The following is a 22,452-nucleotide window of genomic DNA, read 5'->3' as shown; positions in this document are numbered from 1 at the left end:
TCTCTCTCTCACTATCGTTTTCTACCTTGCTGCTGTCCTCCTCACACCACCAGGACATTAGGACATCACACCTCTAATTAGTGATACCAGCCTGGGCTAAAGCTGAGTTGCTATAGATATGTTTCTTCCAATGCGACTATGAAAGCACATGGTGATTTTGAAGCATAAAATTGTCTTTGAGCACCATTTCCACGAAATAGTTAATCGAGCTAAGTTCATTGCACACGAAGCCTTTCAGAGGATTTGATTCTGTGGATAAATTTTGAACCCGTGAACTTCATGTGAGTTTAAAATTTATTCACAACATGTTCTCCCTTCCCAAGCACAGACAGTGTTTAATTTTATACACATCTGTTATTATTACAAACAAAAAGTTGCTGTTTTTACTGCAGTGCCAAATGAGGCACAAAAAAACAACAGCTGTTGCTATTGCACAACCAATCAACCCTCCCCCCTCAAGCCCTAATTATTCTTGCCTTTACAAAAATCCCCCCTCAAACATAGACTTGAAAACTCATGAAAAAGAAGAAAAATCCTAGAAAATAAAGAGGCTTGAATGCAGTCTGCTTATAAATATTCATAGGTAAAAATGGGATCACATCACTTACCCCACTCCTTAGGGAACCCTCAGCGCTAACGAACTCTTGCAGCACATGTTAGCAATAATGGGCTTCCTTATTGTACAAGACAAAAACAGGATCCCATGCCAACATAGTGGCTCAAGTAACCAGGCTCAGCAGACTGCCTTGCAGATTCCAATTTCACTTGAATTCCTGCCATTTCCAGCTTGGCTGATGATTTCAACTCTTTTATTGAAACGGAGAGGTAAGAATATTCAGTATAATGTATGGGCATTAAGCTGCATGTCTCCCATTAATGCTAATAAGGGCTGCCCAATTAAATCTCTCTGTATATTATTTTGGGGGTTTATATGGCATTTAGTTAAAGGTGTTTAAAAGTTTTTTATTATAACAGGTGCTTGAGAGACTCAGAATCACAGTCTGGTCTCTGGTTGTCCCAATTTTCTGGGAGAGAGGTAACCTGCATGAGCTCGGTACCTGCTGCTGATTACTTCTCCATTCTCACCAGTTCTTCTGCTCTGGCTGGTGTACTGAGAAGGGCAGAGCCAAAGCTCTGCCTATTCACTGCCCAGTTGTAAGACAACCAGAGTAGCAGCCCTTCAGAGGCTGCTCTCCCCTTCCATGAGCTGCTATCAGTGATGTGGAGAGCCAATGCAGGGGAGTAAGGAAGTTCCATATGCCTCTTGCCTCCTTGCATGGGTATGCTGGGTGACTTACAAAGCAGTTTCAGTTATAACCACCCTAGGTTTCACTAAGGGTTTGTCTACACAAACAATTAGTTCATGGCAAGCTGGGCTGTGAATCTACCCTGCAGTAGCCTGCTGCAGACTAACTCTTTGTGTTGGACAAACCCTCAGAAACATCCACCTTCCAGGTTGAGATGTTCCATGTTTATTCTCAACTTGAAGGTGAGTTTCAGCAAATTTGAACTAAATCAATTAGGCCACTTTTTTATTCAGTGAAGATTTTAAAAGAACACATACACACGTGCACACACAAACAAAAGCTCATATTTCCTAATTCTAGCAACTTCTATTTGAGACAGAACTATTTAAACACACCCACACCCACAACCCAAAAAACCTTGGCCTGGGCAAAGTGTATTGAGCCTTTGCTCAATATTACTAATATTGGACCAAAGTCTTTGCTGATGTAAATAGTACACCCATTGGCTCCAGCAGAGAATTTGGTTCACTATTTCTAGTTTAGTAATATGATTTTGTAAGGGATATCACCGTATTTATCCTTGGAAGAGAATTTGAATAAACTTGATTTGTACCAGTGAGATCTCTTCCTTGTATTTGTAGCTGAATGAATGAGTCTCTTTACTAGGGATTTCCCATACGCAACTGAAGGGATACAAGCAATCTGCATCAGAAATGAACCATATGTATTTTATGGGGAAAAGGTTGGAGACTTAGTTATATAAAACAACTAGTCTACTTTAGATAGCCATGAATACATGTGTACAAATTCTCCCCCCCCCCCCACCCGCCCCGCTCTCTCTCTAAGAGAAAAGTAGCAACAGAGAACCCTTTTAGTATTTTATTTCTTAGGGGACTGCCAGGAAGCTTTTTGAATAGTTCTGTCTGTTTTTAACACCTGATATTTGAAGCTGTAACCAGGGCATTGAGTTCAAACACAACTTGAACTATTTTCAAAGGTTTATCCAGCGTTACAACATAACAGTCGTTGCTCCAAAAACTCTTTCATTAAGCCAGTCTATCTTTTTTCCCAATTAGGGTAAGATCCTGAACAGAAAAGGATGCTGTCCTATTTGCACTGAAAGTGAGTAAGTTCCTTCTTCACATTTTAAAAGTTCTCTTTTATTCTATCAAGAAAATGTTACAATTGAAACGTGCTCGCATTTCATCTACCTCTTTTTTGAGGAGGCATAGGCAGGCGCTTTTAGCAGGGGACAGAGTTAGTATAATATCTCCCATAAATTAAAAATAAAATACCTGTCAAAGGGAATTTTTAATCTTCCAATTACCACCTTTTGTGTGTGTCAAATTAGAGGAAACATTTCTCTCTTTACAGAATAAATTATAGTTTTCCTGTGAAATTTGTAGCCAGAATGAATCAAATAACATTTGCAGTTATCTAAGCTAAGGTAGTGATATGAAGAAATGCAAAGCATAATCAGATATCATGCTCCAGGTCCTTCATGTTGATTTGTGGGAGTCAGAAAAGGTTTGCAAAAGTCAAACAGGAAGTCTGTGGCAGAGATAGGGAATACAATGGAACACAGGCCTCTTGATATAATTCTGTGCTTTAGCCATAGCATCATCCTTTCCCTCTCATAGCCCTATTATCAAAATATTTAAGCATCCCTATTCAGCAAAGCACGTAAGCCCATACTTAATGTAAAGGTAGGCACATGGTTAAGTGCTTTACTGAATAGGGATGCACTGCTGAATCAGGGCCTTAATACTTTATAACAGAGCAGTCCAAAAAACTAAACATAATTTCTATGGAAAATGTCTGGTTTTGTCTAAATTTTTTAATTTTTTGAAATTTGCCATCAGCTGTACTTTATAATCATTTATGTTGGCTGCTATCAGATTATACACATGATGTACAATAAGTCATTACTTCTTCCACTATGCATCTCAAACATACTGAGGCACTCTTAACATATTGCTGTTAGACATGTTTAGAGCAATTGTATAAACACCACTTGGCCTTAGTAAAGGAAATTATGGTTGAATTGGTGTCATGGTAATATCCTGTATTTATAAATTAATCCAACATATCTCTTACCATATGTCCAGTTTTCAGTACTCCAAGGCTAGAATGAGTGACATTGATAGCTCAGTGGTTTGAACATTGGCCTGCTAAACCCAGGGTTGTGAGTTCAATCCTTGAGGGGGACTTTTAGGGATCTGGGGCAAAAATTGGGGATTGGTCCTGCTTTGAGCAGGTGGTTGGACTAGATGATCTTCTGAGGTCCCTTCCAACCCTGATATTCTATGACATTGGTCATAGAAATATGTGACATATACTCAGAATGAGAGACAGTAAAGAGAAGCAGATGGAAGGATCTTGAAATGAAGCAGGTTTTGCTTTAACGGATATAAATTTTTCATTTCAAAGGCACAGAAACTTTCAGAGCCCTGGGTTCAAATACAACCTTTCACAAGTGCCATGAATTTGGTGACTTGAGTCTTGCCTCTAGTGGTCACTTTGTCAATTACAAAATCACAGCATGACTTGACGGTATGGGAAGCTTCCTGTAGAAATTCTTAGTCAATAATTAATAGTAAGGCAACATCAGGATCATTTGAGAGGGAAGTAAATTAAAATCTTAAATGGATGATGCACCCCGTAATTCACTATCATTGAAAGCCTTCTTGAGTTGAACTAAAAGTATTTGCAAATGGACAGTGTGCCCTTCTTCTGGAGATGGATAAAGGGGAGAGGGTGAAGTCATTTTTTCAGAGCTATTTTAATTGAATTACAAGGTGTTCTGTTCTCCAGGTGCCAGGGGAATTGCTATTTTTATTTAAAATAAAAATAATTAAATTAAGATTAAAATGACTTTTGAAGGTTACAAAAGACTCCGTGGTGATTTATGTAAGCAATAACCCTCAACACAAGTGAAACTAAAGGCCAAGTGCCTTCACCAGTGAAGAAGAGTGTGAAGCTTATATACCTGCTGTTATTGAAGTACCAGCTGTAGCTCATCAAGTGACACCTTACTTAAGAACAGAGTAGCCAGGCCCTGGGCAAGTACACAGACAGGGGAGTGCTAAAGAAACCATGCCCCTCTTGCATTTTGGGCCTGATTCAACTCCTCCAGAAGTCAGTAAGTGTCTTTCCATTCACTTCAATGGACTGTAGATCAGGCCTTTTCTGGGCAGGGCTCGGGAAAACGGCACTCCCTCCTAGCAGCTGTAGAGTTTCTAGCCAAAACAGACAGAAGGGGAGTTATGGCCCCATCCCTTCTGCCCACACTGGCTGGCAGAGCTGCCTGGATGCAGAAATGGGAGCATTTTACATTATCCTAAAAGTTGGTGCAGTCGGCATGCTCCTCTGGGCCGACTGAAAGTACAATTCTTCTTGGATCTCCCTTTGGGATGGTGTGTCTCAGCACTGGCCCCAATACTGAGGGGCAAATATCAAGCACAACGTAGCTTTTATAGAATAATTTTTTTAAAATTAACTAATGAGTTCCGAACTGTATAATTATAATGCAAAGTGCCAGATCATCAGAGGCCTTGCAACAGCAGCCTGCTTCTGATAAGATAAGATGTACACACATTACACCTATTAATACACTAGACATTTCTGGCGGTTCTAGCAGATGTGATTTCCCAAAGCAAAAACAACACAGGAGGTACAAAAACACACTGTGCTCAGGAGAGCTGAGTACTGATGTGCATAGCCAGTTTCTACAAACTGGGTCCAAAACAGTCATTGTTAAAAGACATATATATTTTTTTAGTTTAAAATGTATTTTTCAAAACAGTTTGCGGCAGAGAGAAAAAGTACCTAGTCTCCTAAAGGGGTAGTAAGTCCCTTTTGTCTATTGCTGCTAGGATTAACTATAGTTAGTTTTGGCACATCCTTTCCTAAACTCCATGGCTGGTGTACAGTTATTACTAATTAAACACAGTGGTCAGACCAGTGGAAAATGTCGTTTAGTTCAACAGTTTAGTTTATCCTGTTGTAAAAGTGTAATGAAATATGGTCTTTTGGGCCTGGTTTACAAAAAGTGCCACTGACGTCAGTTCCATAAATTAATAATCCTATGTTATACCCAGATCATTTTCATATACTCCGCAACCGCCACTAAACTACATTCAAATGATATTAACAATCTAACCTCAACCCAAGACTAAAGGCAAGGAAATTTGGAATTCAGGTTAAATCTCTCATCCTTGCTTGGAAGGACTCACAACATTTGCTAAAGTTGTAGAGGGCATAGGCACTGTGAAAGCTTCCCACCACAACTCTGTGGATATGCTTTAATCCTGATCAGTTATCACGTCTGCTATCATGACTGAGCCACAACCTCTCTGTACTTCAATTTACCTGTTGTACCTGCCACAATTTGGTGCTGTGTGGTTTCATTAATTAAGATTTTTAAAGCCACTCTTAGATCTTCAGAAGAAAAGTGCTATACAAGTCTACTAGTATCGTTTATTATTATTCCAGTTATAGGCCTTTTCTGGGCAGAGTGTGGCAGTCATGCCAAATCACTCTGTGATTTTGTAATTGACAAGTCATCACTATAGGCAAGAGTGAGGTCACGAAATTCTTGTGACATGTCATATTAGAATCCAAGTCTCTGGTAGTAACAACTGGTACCTTAATTTAGTATAGTACATTGCTCCCTTTTATAGTAATCACTTTTTAAAAAACTCCTCTCATGGAAGTGTGTATCAACAAAATAGACTGCAAGGCTAAATACCTAGAAAAACTGCATGTGATTTACCGATACAGACTTTTCAGCTGTCATGGTCTACTGCATGAGTATGTAATTAGACAAATCTGAATAGCAATTTTATTTATGAATTAGACCATATCTTCTCCTGCGGAGTTTTGTTTTGTTTTTTCTTTTTCTTTTTTTTGACAAAAACACCCTACAATGTGCATTATATCAAGCTGTACCATGGGGCAATTATGATGAAAGTATTATAGGGATTAGCATTTTTAAATTAAACAATGAAATTCTGTTGTGCATGTGCTGTTAATAATTTGCCCCATTAGGGCTTAGTTTACCATTTGGCCTAATTACATTCAAAGTTTCATTTTGGTTTTAAAAAGCTGAGTCCTTTATGAGTTATAGATGTACAAATAAATCACCTTAACCAGTAAACTTCTATTTTTTCCCCTCTATCTCTTTACTTAGAAAATGTCCAAACCAGTTTCCTCAGAGCTCACTCCAGTGGCTAAATAATAATTTATTTAGGATATCTGCTCCCCACTGCATGACTTCTTGCTTTATGAATGCCAAATTTAAGCCAGTCTGCTAGGAACTGGAACGATCTAGGTCACAGGCAAATTTTAGATCCTTTAGGTGGGTGGAGACTGAGTCTATTGTATGAGATGTACACAAAGGCCGCAATTTTCAACAGCAGAAGCCTAATGGTAGGCTCCTAAGTCCATGTTTAGGCTGCTAAATAAGTGATCTTATTTTTAAAAGTGTCAACCACCCAGCAGATCTCACTGAACTCAGCAGTTGGGAAAATAAGGTCATTTATTTAGGAGTCAAAATGTGGGCTTAATTTGGGATTTTCAAAGGATCCCAAGGGAATTAGGGATGCAACTGGATGATAGTCACCTAACTCTGTTCTGCCCTTTTGAAAATCCCAAACTTTCTGAAAATCTTGGTCAAAGTCTTTAAGAGGTGAGGACCAAATGTGTGTGCATGTAAACACGGGGACTATGCTAGTCCCTTTACATGTCCAGTTGTTGGTACATCCACTGAATGACTTCAATATTGCTGAAGAGGGCTGCTCATACACTGTTAACTAAAGAACCACTGCTTCCAATAGGTCTCATGGGGGATATCTTTTGGGGGGGGAAAGAACATAAACAATCTGTGATTAAAACCCTTCTGAGTGAGGAGGAAGGGGAAGCAAGCTACAGATGGTGGCTGGAACCCTTTTTGTGTCCTTTGCCCTTTACAATCCCGCTACACTCTGCATTTAAGCTTTCTTTTCAGGCCTCCTTGTTGGCTAGTGTCTGAGGAATCTCTCACACACTCATGCAAACTGTTGATTTTTTTTAAACACATTTCTAACAGAACTTTCAGAAATATTTTATACAAAGGCACTGTAGTAGCAGATAATTTAGACTATTCATAGGTAACTCTCTTTTTAAATTTCAGTTCTTAAAGTAAACAACAACATTTGCATCAGACATTGAATTGTCCAGCCCAGAATATATTCTTTTTTTATTGTAAGTGCACTGCACCAAGTTGACATATGATGTGACACGATGTAACATAACATAAAACAACATTACTCTGCATAACATGTTAGAAATTAAAAACAAATATTTCTTTTGGATCCTGTCAGTACTAACAATTTAGCTGGCACATATCTAAATGATGTTTGTTCTCTGTGTCTTGATTCTTAACCATGTCTGTCTTAGCTGAATAAAAAAAGACACTAGGTAATAATATGTACAATAACCCCATATTCTTGGCCTCCAGAAACACAGACAAAAAACAGTTCTTTTCATTGAAATTTTCCCCATGGTTTGGGCTATTTTGTTGTTGCTGATTTCCTCATTTTCTTAGAAGTTCCCTGCCCACATGAATAGAAATAATATCTAATTTCTTAAAACAAATAAGGAAATAAATTTTATGCAAATAATTGCATTGGTACCCAGGAAAATGAAGACAAAATGCTAATATAATACTTACCAGTAGCATCAGAACCTGATGCTATAATTCTTTAAATGGGTAACTATCACTTGAAATCAATAGAACTAGTCATCAGTAAAATAAGACTCCTTTGAGGTGAATAGTATTATCCTTATCCTTTTCAGATGAAGAAACTGAGGCACACAGAAGTTGGTGCCCACGTTTTAAAAAATGCTCCTTAATTTATTTATTTTTAGTGCTCATTTGGTAATTTGTAAGGCATGATTTTCAGAGGTGCTGAGCCTCTACAGCTCTCATTGACTTCAGCTGGTGTATGTTGATGCTTCAAAAGCAGCATTAATGTACACCTGTATTTTGTTGATTGCAGCACCATGTACATCCTTGCTATGCAGACTATTCCTGCCAGAAACAGCAGTAATCAGCTGATGGTAGTGTTACTAGTGTTTATTGCTGCATCAGGAGGTGGAAACTCTAAAATATGTGAGCCATTCCCCTTAATCCCTAGACCCTGCCACTGAAGTCTCCTCTGTATCTCTGGTCATACATAACCTACACACAGCCTCTCCATTGGAGGGGAGTTAGAATCTGTGGGCTGGTCTTCATTACAGGGATATCAATGCTGCTGCAATTGATGCAGCAGGGGTCGATGTTGTAGGTCTAGTGAAGACCTGCTAAATTGATGGCAGAGTACTCTCCAGTCAACCCCGGTATTCCAGCTCCCCGAGAAGAGTAAGGGAAGTCGACTGCAGAGCATCTCCCCTCAACGCAGCAAAGTGAAGACACCGGGGTAGGTTGACCTAAGCAATGTGTAGCGTAACTTAGGTGGACTAACCCCTGTAGTGAAGACAAGCCCTTCCTTAGGCTATATCTACACTACAGATTACTTTTGTATAATTTACATCGCTCAGGGGTGTGAATAATTCACATCCCTGAGGCATGTAAATTATACCAACCTAAGCACCAGTGAATAGCTACCGCCTCTCGCGGAGGCAGGAGTTACTAAATTGGTGGGAGAGCTCTCTGTCGGCTTGAACCATCTTCACCAGAAGTGCGACAGCGGTGCAGCTGCATCAGTGAAGCTGTGCTGCTTAGCACAGTGGGGTGCTAGTCTATGACTGGTTCCCCTACGTGCTACAGCAATACAAAAAATCTATAAAAATAATAGTCGGGGTGAAAAAAATGCACTTTGCTCCCCATTGACCTGTGACTTCTCTGACACCTTCACAGACGAAAACACCAGCCAGAAATTTGTCCTACATTTGTAGAAAATATTGATGTAAGTAAATCACACTATTAGATATTCACAAAGTGCTTGTTTTTCAGCCAATATTGACTTAAAGCAGGTATCAACAGAACCATATTGACTAAAAAATCAAAGTGGATAAATTATATTAGTGGTTAGATTATGTTTTATAGAATTATATAGTGAATGTGAGAGTACATTTTATGTGTAGGCATTAGATTCACTGGTAGGCAAATTTACAGCTACTTTATGTCTCTGGAGCAGAGCAGGCCAGCCAGAACAAACAAGTGAATCTGGCCAAACAACTATATCTGTCTATCTCTATAATATAAATGTTATGTATATAAATATATAAGCATGTAAGGCCAGATCCAGAAACTGCTGAAGTCAATGGTACAATGCCCATTGATTTCAATGAGGTAGGATATAACTCGTGTATATATATATATAATTAAAATTATATCATGGAACATATATATGTTCCATATTTCTGTCACTGTTAACGCCTTCAGCCTGCAATAAAACCTACATGCCCAGACCCTTGTGCCTGCCCAGAGCCCCAGTGATTCCACTGGGCTGTGCACAGAAACAAGGATTTGGGCACAGGCAAAGATGTGACTGCAGGATCAGGGCCTTTGGTTGCTGGAACTGAAATTTTTAAAATAATCTAACATAGTTTATCCCACCTGTTTATTTCTTTTCTATGTTTCATTCAGCTTGAGTGGTGGAATTAGACTGGTCGGTTTGTCTTTTGTTTCTAGCTAGTTCCACAAATGTTGATGTTTATTTTCCCAACCCTGAAAAGAATGTTTAAATTGAAAAAATAGAAAGCAACAAGCTTGTCATTCAATTAAAAAAAACATTTATTATTATTGGTTGCCCTCCACTTCCACCTAACTGTGAACTTTCGGGCATATAAGGGTGGGCTGTGTCTCTTAAGTTCCTATCAACTGCTGCTTTTCAGACTTCAATTGGTCTTGATGGTGCTCTTGTTTCTCACTTACCTGCAGAGCCTGGAGTTTGCACTGTATTTGGAGACCCCCACTACAACACTTTTGATGGAAGGACATTTAACTTTCAGGGAACATGTCAGTACGTTTTGACGAAAGACTGCTCCTCCTCTGCCTCGCCCTTCCAGGTGCTGGTGAAAAACGATGCCCGTCGGACCCGTTCTTTCTCCTGGACAAAATCTGTGGACCTTGTGTTGGGCAGAAGCACTATTAGCCTCCAGCAGCACCTTACAGTGAAATGGAATGGGACCCGGATATCACTGCCTTGCGAGACTCCTCAGTTTCAGATCGACTTGGATGGTTACTTGCTGAAAGTGACAACCAAAGCAGGTGAGGCTTGCTCCAAATCAGAAACATTAGAAGAAGCATAAAAGATGCTAATATGGTAGTGTCTCCCCTGTATCTAGTGAAATCTCCAAATGCAACAATTCCAGAATTGCAAACATGAAGAAACAATAATTTAGTGGCAATAATCATGTGCATTTTGTGCTTATGATGAGCTTTATGCTTGAGGATCTCAAAAAGCTCTATCAATATTAATTAATTCAACCTTACAACATCCCTTTGAGGCATGCAAGAGCAGAGATTCATCTGCAAATTACAATTTGTATGCAGATTCTCTTTTCAGAATGTGTTACTTTCTGCAAATGGCAACCCTGTCCATGGACAGTTTATGTATGTAAATGCGTATATGAATTTCACTTCCAGTGACTTCTAAATGGTTTGCCTATGGTCACCATGTGACATGCTGTAACACTGAACAATAGGAAGCTGGTTCTCAAACAGGACTTCATGTTTTCAGTGACAGCAAAAAATTGTGCTCCATGTTAGTGTGTATATAATCACAATTCCACACCGGCAGTGAATTGCTAGGCAAAGACCGAATGAGTTGCATATGCAAAAGTGTGGACAAAATTCACTGGGCATACCAAATTATGCCCACCAAAAGGGAGGCTCCAGTTGGAAAACCAGGCCCTGGCTTGCTGTATTACGTCAGCTGCTTGCAGTGATCTTTCTTTATCTGAATGAGAGCATATCTGTGTGGAGCTGTGATCCAGGCGTTTGGTCTCCTTTGTGTTGTTAGACCCAGAAGTGGGAACAAATGGGAACAGCCAGAACATCTGGTAACTTTTGTGAAGGAATAAGGAAGTGAGAGAGCAGATACCCAGGTCTGCTGAATCCTAGCAAATATGTTAATTGTCGAAATGTTGGACCATTGGGCATACAGCTGTTCTGATAAACTGATCTGAGACTGTAGAACCCCAGCAGAGATAAACAGAGGGTGGAAGTTAAGAAAATACTCATTAGCACACATCAGGTAGGTGGCAGTCCCGGGAAATTTCACTTATACAGTGGAGTACTGTTTCAGTGAGAATAATATTTACTGTTAATTCAATTAAATGCCATGTGAAAGCAGTGAAACCAGTCCCTCCGATAAAGTGATACAGTCACAGACATGAGGCACAGTGATACTCATTAGCTAGCATGATTATTTTACACGTATCATAGCATCCACTTCTGAGATGAGAATTTAGATACCTATTCACATATCCACTGGAAATGTAACCCTGCATAATGTGGATCCCAGCTCTGGGCTTGTTCCTCAAAATGGCAAGGCAGATTTTTGTGCCTGTCTGTAAAATGTACACAAGAGGACCATTACTCAAAAGTTCTAATTTAAAGCATCTTGAGGGTTTCTCTCTGCAGTCAGCTGAACACTGTGAATTCTAGTGATGTGGAATTCATTAGCCAACCACAGCCCAGAGAGAGGTTCTGAATCAAAGACGACTGGCAGCTAATCCTGCTGCTGTTCCATTTGTTGTTGACATAAGGCCAATAAACAACTGCATACATCTTTGTCCCTGTGGTGGAAGATGTAGTGCAAATATGACATATGACAGCGTCCTGAATAATATGTAATTGCTGCAAATTATAGTCCGAATAATTCTTCGCTTTAATGGACAAGGATCAGATTTCTTTCACTGAACACACCACTAAGGGCCAATTCCTCTTTGCCTGGGCAAACAACATCTGAAAACAACAGAACTACCTGGCTCCTCTGCACAGTGGCAGAACTTGCTACAGAGAGGCTGTGCAGGGAGATGGAAAGTATTGAGCACCAGGAAGCAGCGATTCTGGTGCCACGCTCTCTGATGGTGCAAATAGTTGGTCAAGTGTACTGTAGTGGATCTGTGGTTTTGTAGAGACTTTGTCTAAAATCCCCATGTTGGAAACAGAAGGGAGCACGGCTGATATTATGCGGGAATTCTACTATCAGGATGGGAGAGTATTCTATCTGCACAAACCTTGCACAGATCCTCTGTACAAATCCTATTTGCTGAGGCTTTGTGTACAAGTATTTGGACCTAAACCCTTAGAGCAGAATTTTGGCTGCCAGATCTTGAGGATGCTTTAACTGTGAAAAATTCTGCAGAACAATTGATGTGAACCTCCAGCAAGTGAGACTCAGTGTGGGACATGCATAAATGAACAATGAATTTTTTACAATTCAGTATACTGTGCCAAGTTAAGCTGAGTAACAAGTTGGTTTAGCATCCCTCAAAAAAGGGAAAATTGGAAAACCCTAAAACGTAACTCAAAAAATGTTCCTATGCTGCACATCCCCAGATGGGACAGATGCTGCATCCTTTGGCTTCAAATCCTGCCAATTGCTTACACCCTGACTCCCATCCAAGAGAATGGGAAACTCATCTATTCAGTGAAAAAAAAAAATAGGCACCAAGTAATACTTTCAAACAGTTTCTGTCTGCCAAGGAGACCATTTCAAACATTATTCCATAGAATAATCCCTTTTGTTAGTTGGTTTATTGAAATAAATGAAAATTTCCACATATGCACCAACAAAAAGATACACATTATACAGTGTAATCAGGCAAGAATGAAAATATCCTGTATATTACAGTATTAGCTAATGTCATAATATAAACACGATTCCTCCTTATCCAAAAGCAGAAAAGGCTCCATTAGAGAGAGAAATCTTTATTTTGTTCATCAAAACCAAAGAAGCATCACTGAATGGTTGAAAAATAATGAATCTAAAAATGTAGCATTATACAGTTACAAAAGGTTCATTAAGACCTGAAAATGAAATCAGGAGATAGTGTAATTAAACTAAATGCAGTTTTAGAAAAGTCCTGTTTTACTAGTGCGACAGTTGCTATCTTGGTCAACGCTGGGAACTGAACCAGGAACCGACACATTTAGAAGTACAAATGTCTACAGCTTGTCTTAAAGAGCCAGAATTTGTAGTGGGAGACTGTAACTGACATCTTCTCTGGATGGGGCTCAGAGAGAGGGGGGCATGAACACACACTGGCTAGCTCTTTAAAATATTGTAAAGCAGTGGTCTCCAACCTTTTAATGACCAAGATATCTTTCTGAATTTAAGGGCAACCTGAGATCTACTCTACTCCTTCCGTGAGGCCCCACACCTTCCCCAAAGCCCCGCCCCACTTACTCCATTTCCCGCCCCTGTCATTTGCTGTCCCCCACCCTCACTCACTTTCACCAGGCTGGGGCAGGGGGTTGGGGTTCGGGAGGGGGTGTGGGCTAGGGCCAAGGGGTTCACAGTGTGGGAGGGGACTCTGGGCTGAGCCTGGGGTATGGGGTTGGGGTGCAGGAGGGGGCTCTGGGCTGGGGCAAATTGTTGGGGTGCAGGATGGGATACAAGGGGGATGGGATGCTGGGTCTGGGAGGAGGGTCAGGGCTGGGGCTTGGGGTGCAGGAGGGGCTATGGGGTGCTGGCTCTGGGAGGGGGCTCAAGGCTAGGGGTTGGGGTGCGGCCTGCCTCCTGCCGGGCAGCACTTATCTCTGGTGGCTCCTGGTTGGCAGCATAGCGTGGCTGCCGCTAAGACAGGCTCCCTGCCTACCTCAGCCCCACGCCGCTCCCAGAAGGGGCCAATGCGCCCTTTGGGCCCTGGGGGTCCACGTGGCTCCACACGTTGCCCCTCTCTGTAAGCACCACCCCCACAGCTCCCATTGGCCACAGCTCCCCATTCCTGGCTAATGGGAGCTGCGGGGGCGGTGACTGCAGGCAGGAGCAGCGCGTGAAGGGAGACCCCTGCCCCTCTGCTCCCGGGGCTACGCTGGCCACTTCTGGGAGCAGCTTGGGATTGGGCTGGCAGGGAGCCTGTCTTAGTGGCTACCCCACTGTGCCGCTGGAGATCGCGATCGACTGGGAGATCCTCTAGGATTGATCCATCAATCACGATCGACTGGTTGGTGACCACTGTTGTAAAGGATACAGGAACATTTAGAATAGTTTATTTAGGGCTGTGCTGCACAAGCCTTATTAAAGCTGGTAATCATGAGTAGTTCCACTGACGTCAATGAATCACTTTTTAGACATCAAATTGCTGATGGAAAATAAATATGAAATGCCTTAAAACACCAAGTTTAGACCCATTTTTCAGAATTCAAGTGCTCACCAACATGAGTAAGGGCTGAGTAATCTATCCCTTTCTGAATTAGCATTACTCCTGAACTAGTTGGGTGTGGGACATTCTCCCTTCCCGTCCCTTTGTGACTCCACTTCAGGTCAGCAGCCTCATGAAGCTCATTAATGGAATGAGTTGAGCATAAACTCTTAAAGTAGAGTTATGTTATAAACCAAGATGAACTAGAACTTAGATTTGGGCACCCCAAACTTTGGTGACGTTTCGATTTGGATTCAGATCTGTACTCTGTGGCTCGGTCCTATCTCTAGCTCTGAAAAATTATTCTGCAAACGTGGTCTTCAATCTTTATTCTATGTCAGTGACTCTTCCATATGGAAAAGGTTCGGTTTAAACGTCAACGGCAAGATTTTTCCAAATGCCAGCACGGCAAGCTTTGTATGGGGTCTGAAAATCAAGCTGTATTTTATTTTGTGCAGTGTCGTCAGAAACAAAGATGGCTGGAGTGGTCTGGCAGTCTTGTTGATGCATGAAGCAGCGTAAAAGAACTTTTTCCTCCTTGCTGCTCTGCTGGCTCTTTGTCAAAAATAGTGAAGCCTTTTTTTTTTGGTCAGCAAACTGCACAATAAATACATAGCGCCCATTATAGTGCTTTTTCTCGGTAAATCTCAAAGCACTTTACAAAGGAGGGAAGTATCGTTAACCCTATTTTCCAGATGGGGAAACTGAGGCACAGAGAGGGGCAAACAAGTTTCCCAAATTCACCCATCAAACCAGCAGCAGAGTTAGGAATAGAACCAGGGCTCCAGTATTTCGTTATATGGCCCTAGCCACTAAGCTACACTGCCTAGTGAATAGAACACTGAATGGAAACTAGAGTGCCACTATGAGAGGACACAAAGGCCCTGTCCATGCTAGAACTTACAACGTCAGGAACTGTTTTCAGACATGATTAGGACATAACATTTTTGTAACATTGTTTACTTCCACACTAATGTGTTAGAGCCACAGTAAGAAACCATACTATAGAAACAACCTGTGTGGGGAGGAATATTGGGCAGGTACTTGCAAAATCTTGCTTGCCAACTGTCTCCCAAAACCATTGTTGCTTACATGTCTCAAGACAGAGTGTGGCCAAGGCAATATATGCCAATGACAAAGCACCTCTTTTGCAGCCATTGTTCTGACTGCAATAACCGTTTAAGCATATCCTGTTTTATTTGAGGGCTATGCACATTGGAACTGTAGTGTGAGACAATGAGAACTTTTTACAGAAGAAACTGTGCCAGTTTTGAATGGAGTGATTAGTTTTTTTAGTTAGTTGAATACATAAACATAGCGGGGAAATCAGATGGCATTATGGGTGATAAGATTGGGCGTAATGAAATCCAGGTTGTTTTCTGGACTCTACCACTAACTTCTTGTGTGAATTTGACAAAGTCATTTATTCTCGCTCATGTCTCATTTCCAATAAAATAGGGATAGTGATACTTACTTTCCTCAAAGGGATGTTGGGAGGAGAAATTAACGTTGGTTGAGTGCTTTGTTCTGCTTTCATGGAAACATGCTACATAAGTGTAAAGTGTTTGTAAAGTATGATTATCGGGTGATAGTGGCTATAAGAATTAAAATAAAGGTTAAGAATTTCTGGTGGGAGTTGAACCTTAGCAGCTCCCAATGTTCTTTTTTTATCCAAAATAATAACAAAATGGTGGGGATTTATTATAATACTTTCTCATAGAAAACAATTTAAAATTCAATGTCCTGAAAGTGGAAAATCTTAGGTTTAAGAAAGTGCTGTCAGACACAGAATGTAGCAACCCACCTGGATCTCAGCTGCTGGGTGAGTGTTCAGTCCCTCTCCCCCTTTCAACTGGGTTGGTAATTTATGAAGATGAGTTGGGTCAAGGATTGGTAATGGGCTTACAGACCCCTTAAGCCCTTTTAGTTAAGTATTTTGAATCCATTTCAGGTTGGTACTGTCTGAACATTGTTACCCATCGGACATATCTTTATTGACCTGCGTGAGATGAATTGTTGGTCTCAGACTAGATGTCCCTATCCAAAGGAGTTATCAGTTGGCAACATGAGGAGAGAGGGCAGGGATTGAATGCTCTTTTAGAGCAAGTGGCTTCTCCAGAACTCATTGGAGATGTGCTGTGGTATAGGCAAAGTTTGTCCAGTGCTGCATCTTTTCCTACATAATGAGTGAAATCCTGGCTCCACTGAAATCATGGGAGTTTTGCCATTGACTTCAATGGGGTCAGGATTTCGCTTACAGTACTTCTGTTTCGTCTCCAGATCTGTCAATCAAGTACCTTCCACCAGAAAAACAAACATATCCAGATCCACCGAACACTTACAATTCCTTGTAATCATCTTTGATCCGAGTAATATTGCACTTACTGAGAGGAGGCCCTTACTGAGGCATGTATAGATTTCATGAAGGAAACCAAATGTTTTTACTTAGGTTCCCTTCAAAACTCGTTTAAGTGTAAACGTATAAACTCGTTTATAAACACAAATAGCTCTTAGTTATTAACTTTTCCCCCTCTTCTTCCTCTCTGAAATAGGCTTGGAAATCTCCTGGGATGGAGACAGTTTTGTCGAAGTCATGGCTGCACCACATCTGAAAGGCAAACTCTGTGGCTTGTGTGGCAACTATAATGGGCACAAGAGAGATGACCTGGTAGGGGGTGATGGTAATTTCAAATTTGATGTGGATGACTTTGCTGAGTCCTGGCGTGTGGAGTCGAATGAGTTCTGCAGTCGCCCACAGAAGAAAGCTGTGCCTGAACTGTGCCAAGGAACAGTGAGGGTAAAACTTCGGGCCCATCGGGAATGCCAGAAACTCAAGGCTTGGGAGTTTCAGAATTGTCACTCAACGATGGCTTATGCTACGTTCTATCGGTAAGTGCAGACGGCCGAGGAGTGAGGGGGGGACTGGTGGAGAGCTGTTGTGTGGGAATGTGGTGATGCAAATTTGCACTTAGTTGGCCCTGATTCAGGAAAGTACTTAAGAAAGTGCTAACTCTAAGCAGGTTCTTAGCTCCAATTGACTTCAATAGGACTCAAGCACATGCTGAACAGCTTTCTTGAATCAGGTCCTAGAATTGGAAATAGGAACAGAAAGTGCAATAGAGCAGCTACAATTGAAAAAGAAAGCTTTATAATTGCCAGATTAGAAGACTGCTGTTTGAAACGCCCACAGAAGAGAGCAGGGGTAAATGCAAGGCCACAGAACATATTGCTGGAGTCAGTTGTAAAACTCCTGTTGACTTTGATGGGACCAAGACTTAGTTCACAGTGCTCCACGTTTCCCATGGGCTTTTTAGAACTGATTTTGTTTAAGACAGTTGTACCATCATTTCCTGACTGACGAAATGTGTGTGTTAGAGCTTAAAAGGATACAGTAAATAGAATGAGCCTGGTCTGCCTGTTTCACCCTGGGAGCAAAGGAAAAGGGAAGGCAACCAAGACACTTGGCCGGAGTAATTTATCTAAGCCTTTTTATCATTAAAACGCCTCTGGCCTAAACCACCGAGAGATTATTTCTGCTCTTTAATTGTCGTGAGTTTATTTGCTCCTCTCCCAGTAAATAAAATCCTATTTTCTTTAGATCGCCTGACATAAAAGATAAAAGCAAGCTGGGTCAGAATTGCATGATTGTGGATGGAACTGACTAACTTCATAGTTACAGCTCTTTGTACTTGAGCACATCTGCTGAACTACTGGGCTCATTTATAATGGCTTTTTAAAATTACTGTATTTCCCTCATGAATTGCCTTTCTTCCTCTTCTGTGAGGAGACTGAAAGCCTTTTATCTACTCTAACAGAGTATGGCTGGGTGCTGGGGAATGCTAGAAAATTCAGCATATCCTGGTTTCCAGGCTGTGTCTGTCTGGGTCCTCAGTCTATAGCCTGGCTCATAAGATAGGGAGATAATGTAAGAATGAGGGAGGTCCTATCTGTAACTTTTATAATGTTTAATTTTGTTGGTGGTAGTGGGAACACCAGAGAGTATTAGAAATGCTAACACACACAGTAGAAGTGTTGAATGTACTTCGACAATATTCCTACCTCACTTTTGCCATTATTTAAAGGTAAGTGTTGACAATGAAAATAGAGAACAGGCACAGAAAGTTTAAGCTAGATTTTCTCTTTCATTTCACATTTAGTTTTTTTCTCTTTCCTTTAAAGTGGCTTGTGATTAATTTATTGCAAAGCACTCTCTGAGACCACGAAAGAAAATGATTTATATCTTGGCAAGGGCAGCCAGGAAAGATCTTTGAATCCTCACACAAAATACTATGGTGGATTTCCTTTTCTTGCGTTAGAAAATAGTATTGTGTCAGATCTGGAAACACAATGAAAGTTTGCTTGATTTAAGTATATGTCTTTTGTAGAAAAGCCTGTTTTACATAGAGCTGTGTGGAAACTGGAATGTCTATCCCATGGAAAATTTCACATTTCTGAAAAAAAATTTCATTCCTATTTGAAATGAAAAGTTGGCTATATGAATTTTTCCACCGTATGGACAGTTTAAAAAATTCTGGTTTGGGGGTTGGACAGCCCAGTGAGCCCAGGCTAGTTTCCATTGACAAGTTCCTGCAGAAAGTTTCAATTCAGTCTAGTTTGCATTTTCTGATAGAAAAGTGTTCTGTCAGCAAATTTTCTACCAGCTCAAGGTACACAATTTAAAAGACTGTAATTTGGATTGAGCATCAAATTCTTCCGGAGTTCGTTTCCTGAAACTTTGCATTCATATTTTCAGACTTTAGGGTGACTCAGATACAGCTATGAGAATCAAAAGCAAAAAGGCCTAATGAAACTCAGTGCAGACATTACCTGTTACTAGAACCAAGTGAAAAGTTTGCTGTGAACAATTTATTAAGTGGATTTGGACCTTTTACATAATAGCAAAATTTCCATAACCAGATAGTGACTTTTGGAAATTTGTTCATCATTTGAAAAATGTTTGACAAATGTTTTGCAAACAAATTTTAGCCCATGGATTTCTCATAAACTAAGAGGATTCCCTTGATCATTCAAATTTGTAAAATAAAATAAAAAATTGGTATTTTATATGATTAGTTCCATGTCAATTAATTTCTTTTTTACCTGACCCATACTACAAGATGGCCATGTGAACCTTTTCAACATAAATCTTCACCCTTCTTGAAAATGTATGGTATTTCAATTTTCCAGGAACATTCTCCTAAACAAAACATTATTGGCAAATGAACAGTTACAGAAATCAAATTATAAAGGTGTGTAAATATCACCAAAACAGTTTGATTCAGAATTAACAAAAATATTCACAGAATGCACATGATTCATAGAATATCAGGGTTGGAAGGGACCTCAGGAGGTCATCTAGTCCAACCCCCTGTTCAAAGCAGGACCAATCCCCAATTAAATCATCCCAGCCAGGGCTTTGTCAAGCCTGACCTTAAAAACTTCTAAGGAAGGAGATTCTACCACCTCCCTAGGTAACTCATTCCAGTGTTTCACCACCCTCCTAGTGAAAAAGTTTTTCCTAAATCCAACCTAAACCTCCCCCACTGCAACTTGAGACCATTACTCCTTGTCCTGTCCTCTTCTACCAGTGAGAATAGTCTAGAACCATCCTCTCTGGAACCACCTCTCAGGTAGTTGAAAGCAGCTATCAAATCCCCCCTCATTCTTCTCTTCTGCAGACTAAACAATCCCAGTTCCCTCAGCCTCTCCTCATAAGTCATGTGTTCCAGACCCCTAATCATTTTTGTTGCCCTTCGCTGGACTCTCTCCAATTTATCCACATCCTTCTTGTAGTGTGGGGCCCAAAACTGGACACAGTACTCCAGATGAGGCCTCACCAATGTCGAATAGAGGAGAACGATCACGTCCCTCAATCTGCTTGCTATGCCCCTACTTATCCACCCCAAAATACCATTGGCCTTCTTGGCAACAAGGGCACACTGCTGACTCATATCCAGCTTCTCGTCCACTGTCACCCCTAGGTCCTTTTCCGCAGAACTGCTGCCTAGCCATTCGGTCCCTAGTCTGTAAAGCTGTGCATTGGGTTCTTCCGTCCTAAGTGCAGGACCCTGCACTTATTCTTATTGAACCTCATCAGATTTCTTTTGGCCCAATCCTCCAATTTGTCTAGGTCCCTCTGTATCCTATCCCTGCCCTCCAGCATATCTACCACTCCTCCCAGTTTAGTATCATCCGCAAATTTGCTGAGAGTGCAATCCACACCATCCTCCAGATCATTTATGAAGATATTGAACAAAACCGGCCCCAGGACTGACCCCTGGGGCACTCCACTTGACACCGGCTGCCAACTAGACATGGAGCCATTGATCACTACCCGTTGAGCCCGACAATCTAGCCAGCTTTCTACCCACCTTATAGTGCATTCATCCAGCCCATACTTCTTCAACTTGCTGACAAGAATACTGTGGGAGACCGTGTCAAAAGCTTTGCTAAAGTCAAGAAACAATACATCCACTGCTTTCCCTTCATCCACAGAACCAGTAATCTCATCATAGAAGGCGATTAGATTAGTCAGACATGACCTTCCCTTGGTGAATCCATGCTGACTGTTCCTGATCACTTTCCTCTCATGCAAGTGCTTCAGGATTGATTCTTTGAGGACCTGCTCCATGATTTTTCCAGGGACTGAAGTGAGGCTGACTGGCCTGTAGTTCCCAGGATCCTCCTTCTTCCCTTTTTTAAAGATTGGCACTACATTAGCCTTTTTCCAGTCATCCGGGACTTCCCCGGTTCGCCACGAGTTTTCAAAGATAATGGCCAATGGCTCTGCAATCACAGCCGCCAATTCCTTTAGCACTCTCGGATTCTATCCACAACACCTGTAAACAGAATTTCATTGTAGGGTTTTATTCAGATTTTTCCATTTGTGCATTTATAAAGAGAAACAAGGTTTTCTGGTGGACTATAAATGTGTCTGCTTGTTTCTTTCCATCCAGCGCTCTTTTCAACTGAGTAGCTTGGACAGATGGATTTGCATATCATTGCCTTCATTCTTCTCTATCATCATGCATTACATAACTTCTCCATTTGTAATATCATGTTCACAAATGTTAACCTTTTTTGGTCATTCTCATCTTCATCATTAACACTGCCTCATTTTCGGTAAGTTGCTCTTTAGTTTATCTGCTGTTAATAAGAATTCTCAGAAATAAACTCAGCAGGAACACTTCAAATTAGGGTGTGATTTCTTTTAAAAAAAGGCTCTGAAAAGCGTGTTTCAAATGTTTATCTCACCCTGTGTTACTGAGAAGATTTCTCTGATGACATCTCAAGTTCAATTTAAGATTCCTTTTTTCCTAGCTGTAGCTTATGCTATTGTTAGCCGTCCAAAAAACAAACTCAATCTATTTGTCTGAATATGGGATGAGGAACCACTAACTCCTGAGTTCTGATCCTGATCTTTACACACTCTTGGTGTCCCATGGGAAGTCACTGAGCACCTCTGCCTCATTCCCACTTTAGTAGGGTGTTGCGGGGATTTAGGTTTATTTGTAAACTATGCTGAAGATTAAAACTTTTCCTTTAATATATTGATTTGCAATAATCCTGTAATTCTTTGTTTTGAAACAAAAATGTTTTATGGACTCTTTGTTGTGGTGGTTTTGAAGCAGTGCTAGTAGTTCACTGCTCCTGAGCAACACTGTAAATATCAGGGCTATTTGTCAGGGTTTGAGCACCACAGAGGAAAATTCATTTAAGTAGGGAAACAATTTCAAATTTCCAAGAGATTATGGTAAAGAATGAATGGAGAAAAGATTTTTTTAAATGATAGAAAACACCTTTGTCATTTTAATCTATTTAACTGGATATTTGTAAGTGTCCT

At 40.7% G+C, this 22,452-nt stretch overlaps 1 protein-coding gene across 3 annotated transcripts in view; it reads left to right on the top strand.

The window, feature by feature from the left end:
- BMPER (BMP binding endothelial regulator) overlaps positions 1 to 22,452 on the top strand; it is a 267,662-nt gene that overhangs the window by 116,543 nt on the left and 128,667 nt on the right. For all 3 annotated transcript variants that reach the window (XR_012667155.1, XM_075125625.1, XM_048839067.2), the window contains exons 11-13: positions 2,324 to 2,369; positions 10,174 to 10,503; positions 17,162 to 17,498. Coding sequence is in view for 2 of the 3 variants with exons in the window: in XM_075125625.1 (XP_074981726.1) it covers positions 2,324 to 2,369; positions 10,174 to 10,503; positions 17,162 to 17,498 (713 nt within the window). In the remaining variant the exon portion in view is untranslated. The remainder of the gene's footprint in view (positions 1 to 2,323; positions 2,370 to 10,173; positions 10,504 to 17,161; positions 17,499 to 22,452) is intronic.

This window comes from Caretta caretta, chromosome 2 (genome assembly GCF_965140235.1).
Source record: "Caretta caretta isolate rCarCar2 chromosome 2, rCarCar1.hap1, whole genome shotgun sequence".
In the NCBI taxonomy this organism is placed as follows: Eukaryota; Metazoa; Chordata; order Testudines; family Cheloniidae; genus Caretta; species Caretta caretta.
The sequence above is the reverse complement of the archived record's forward strand: the minus strand, read 5'-3'. Positions and strand labels throughout refer to the sequence as shown.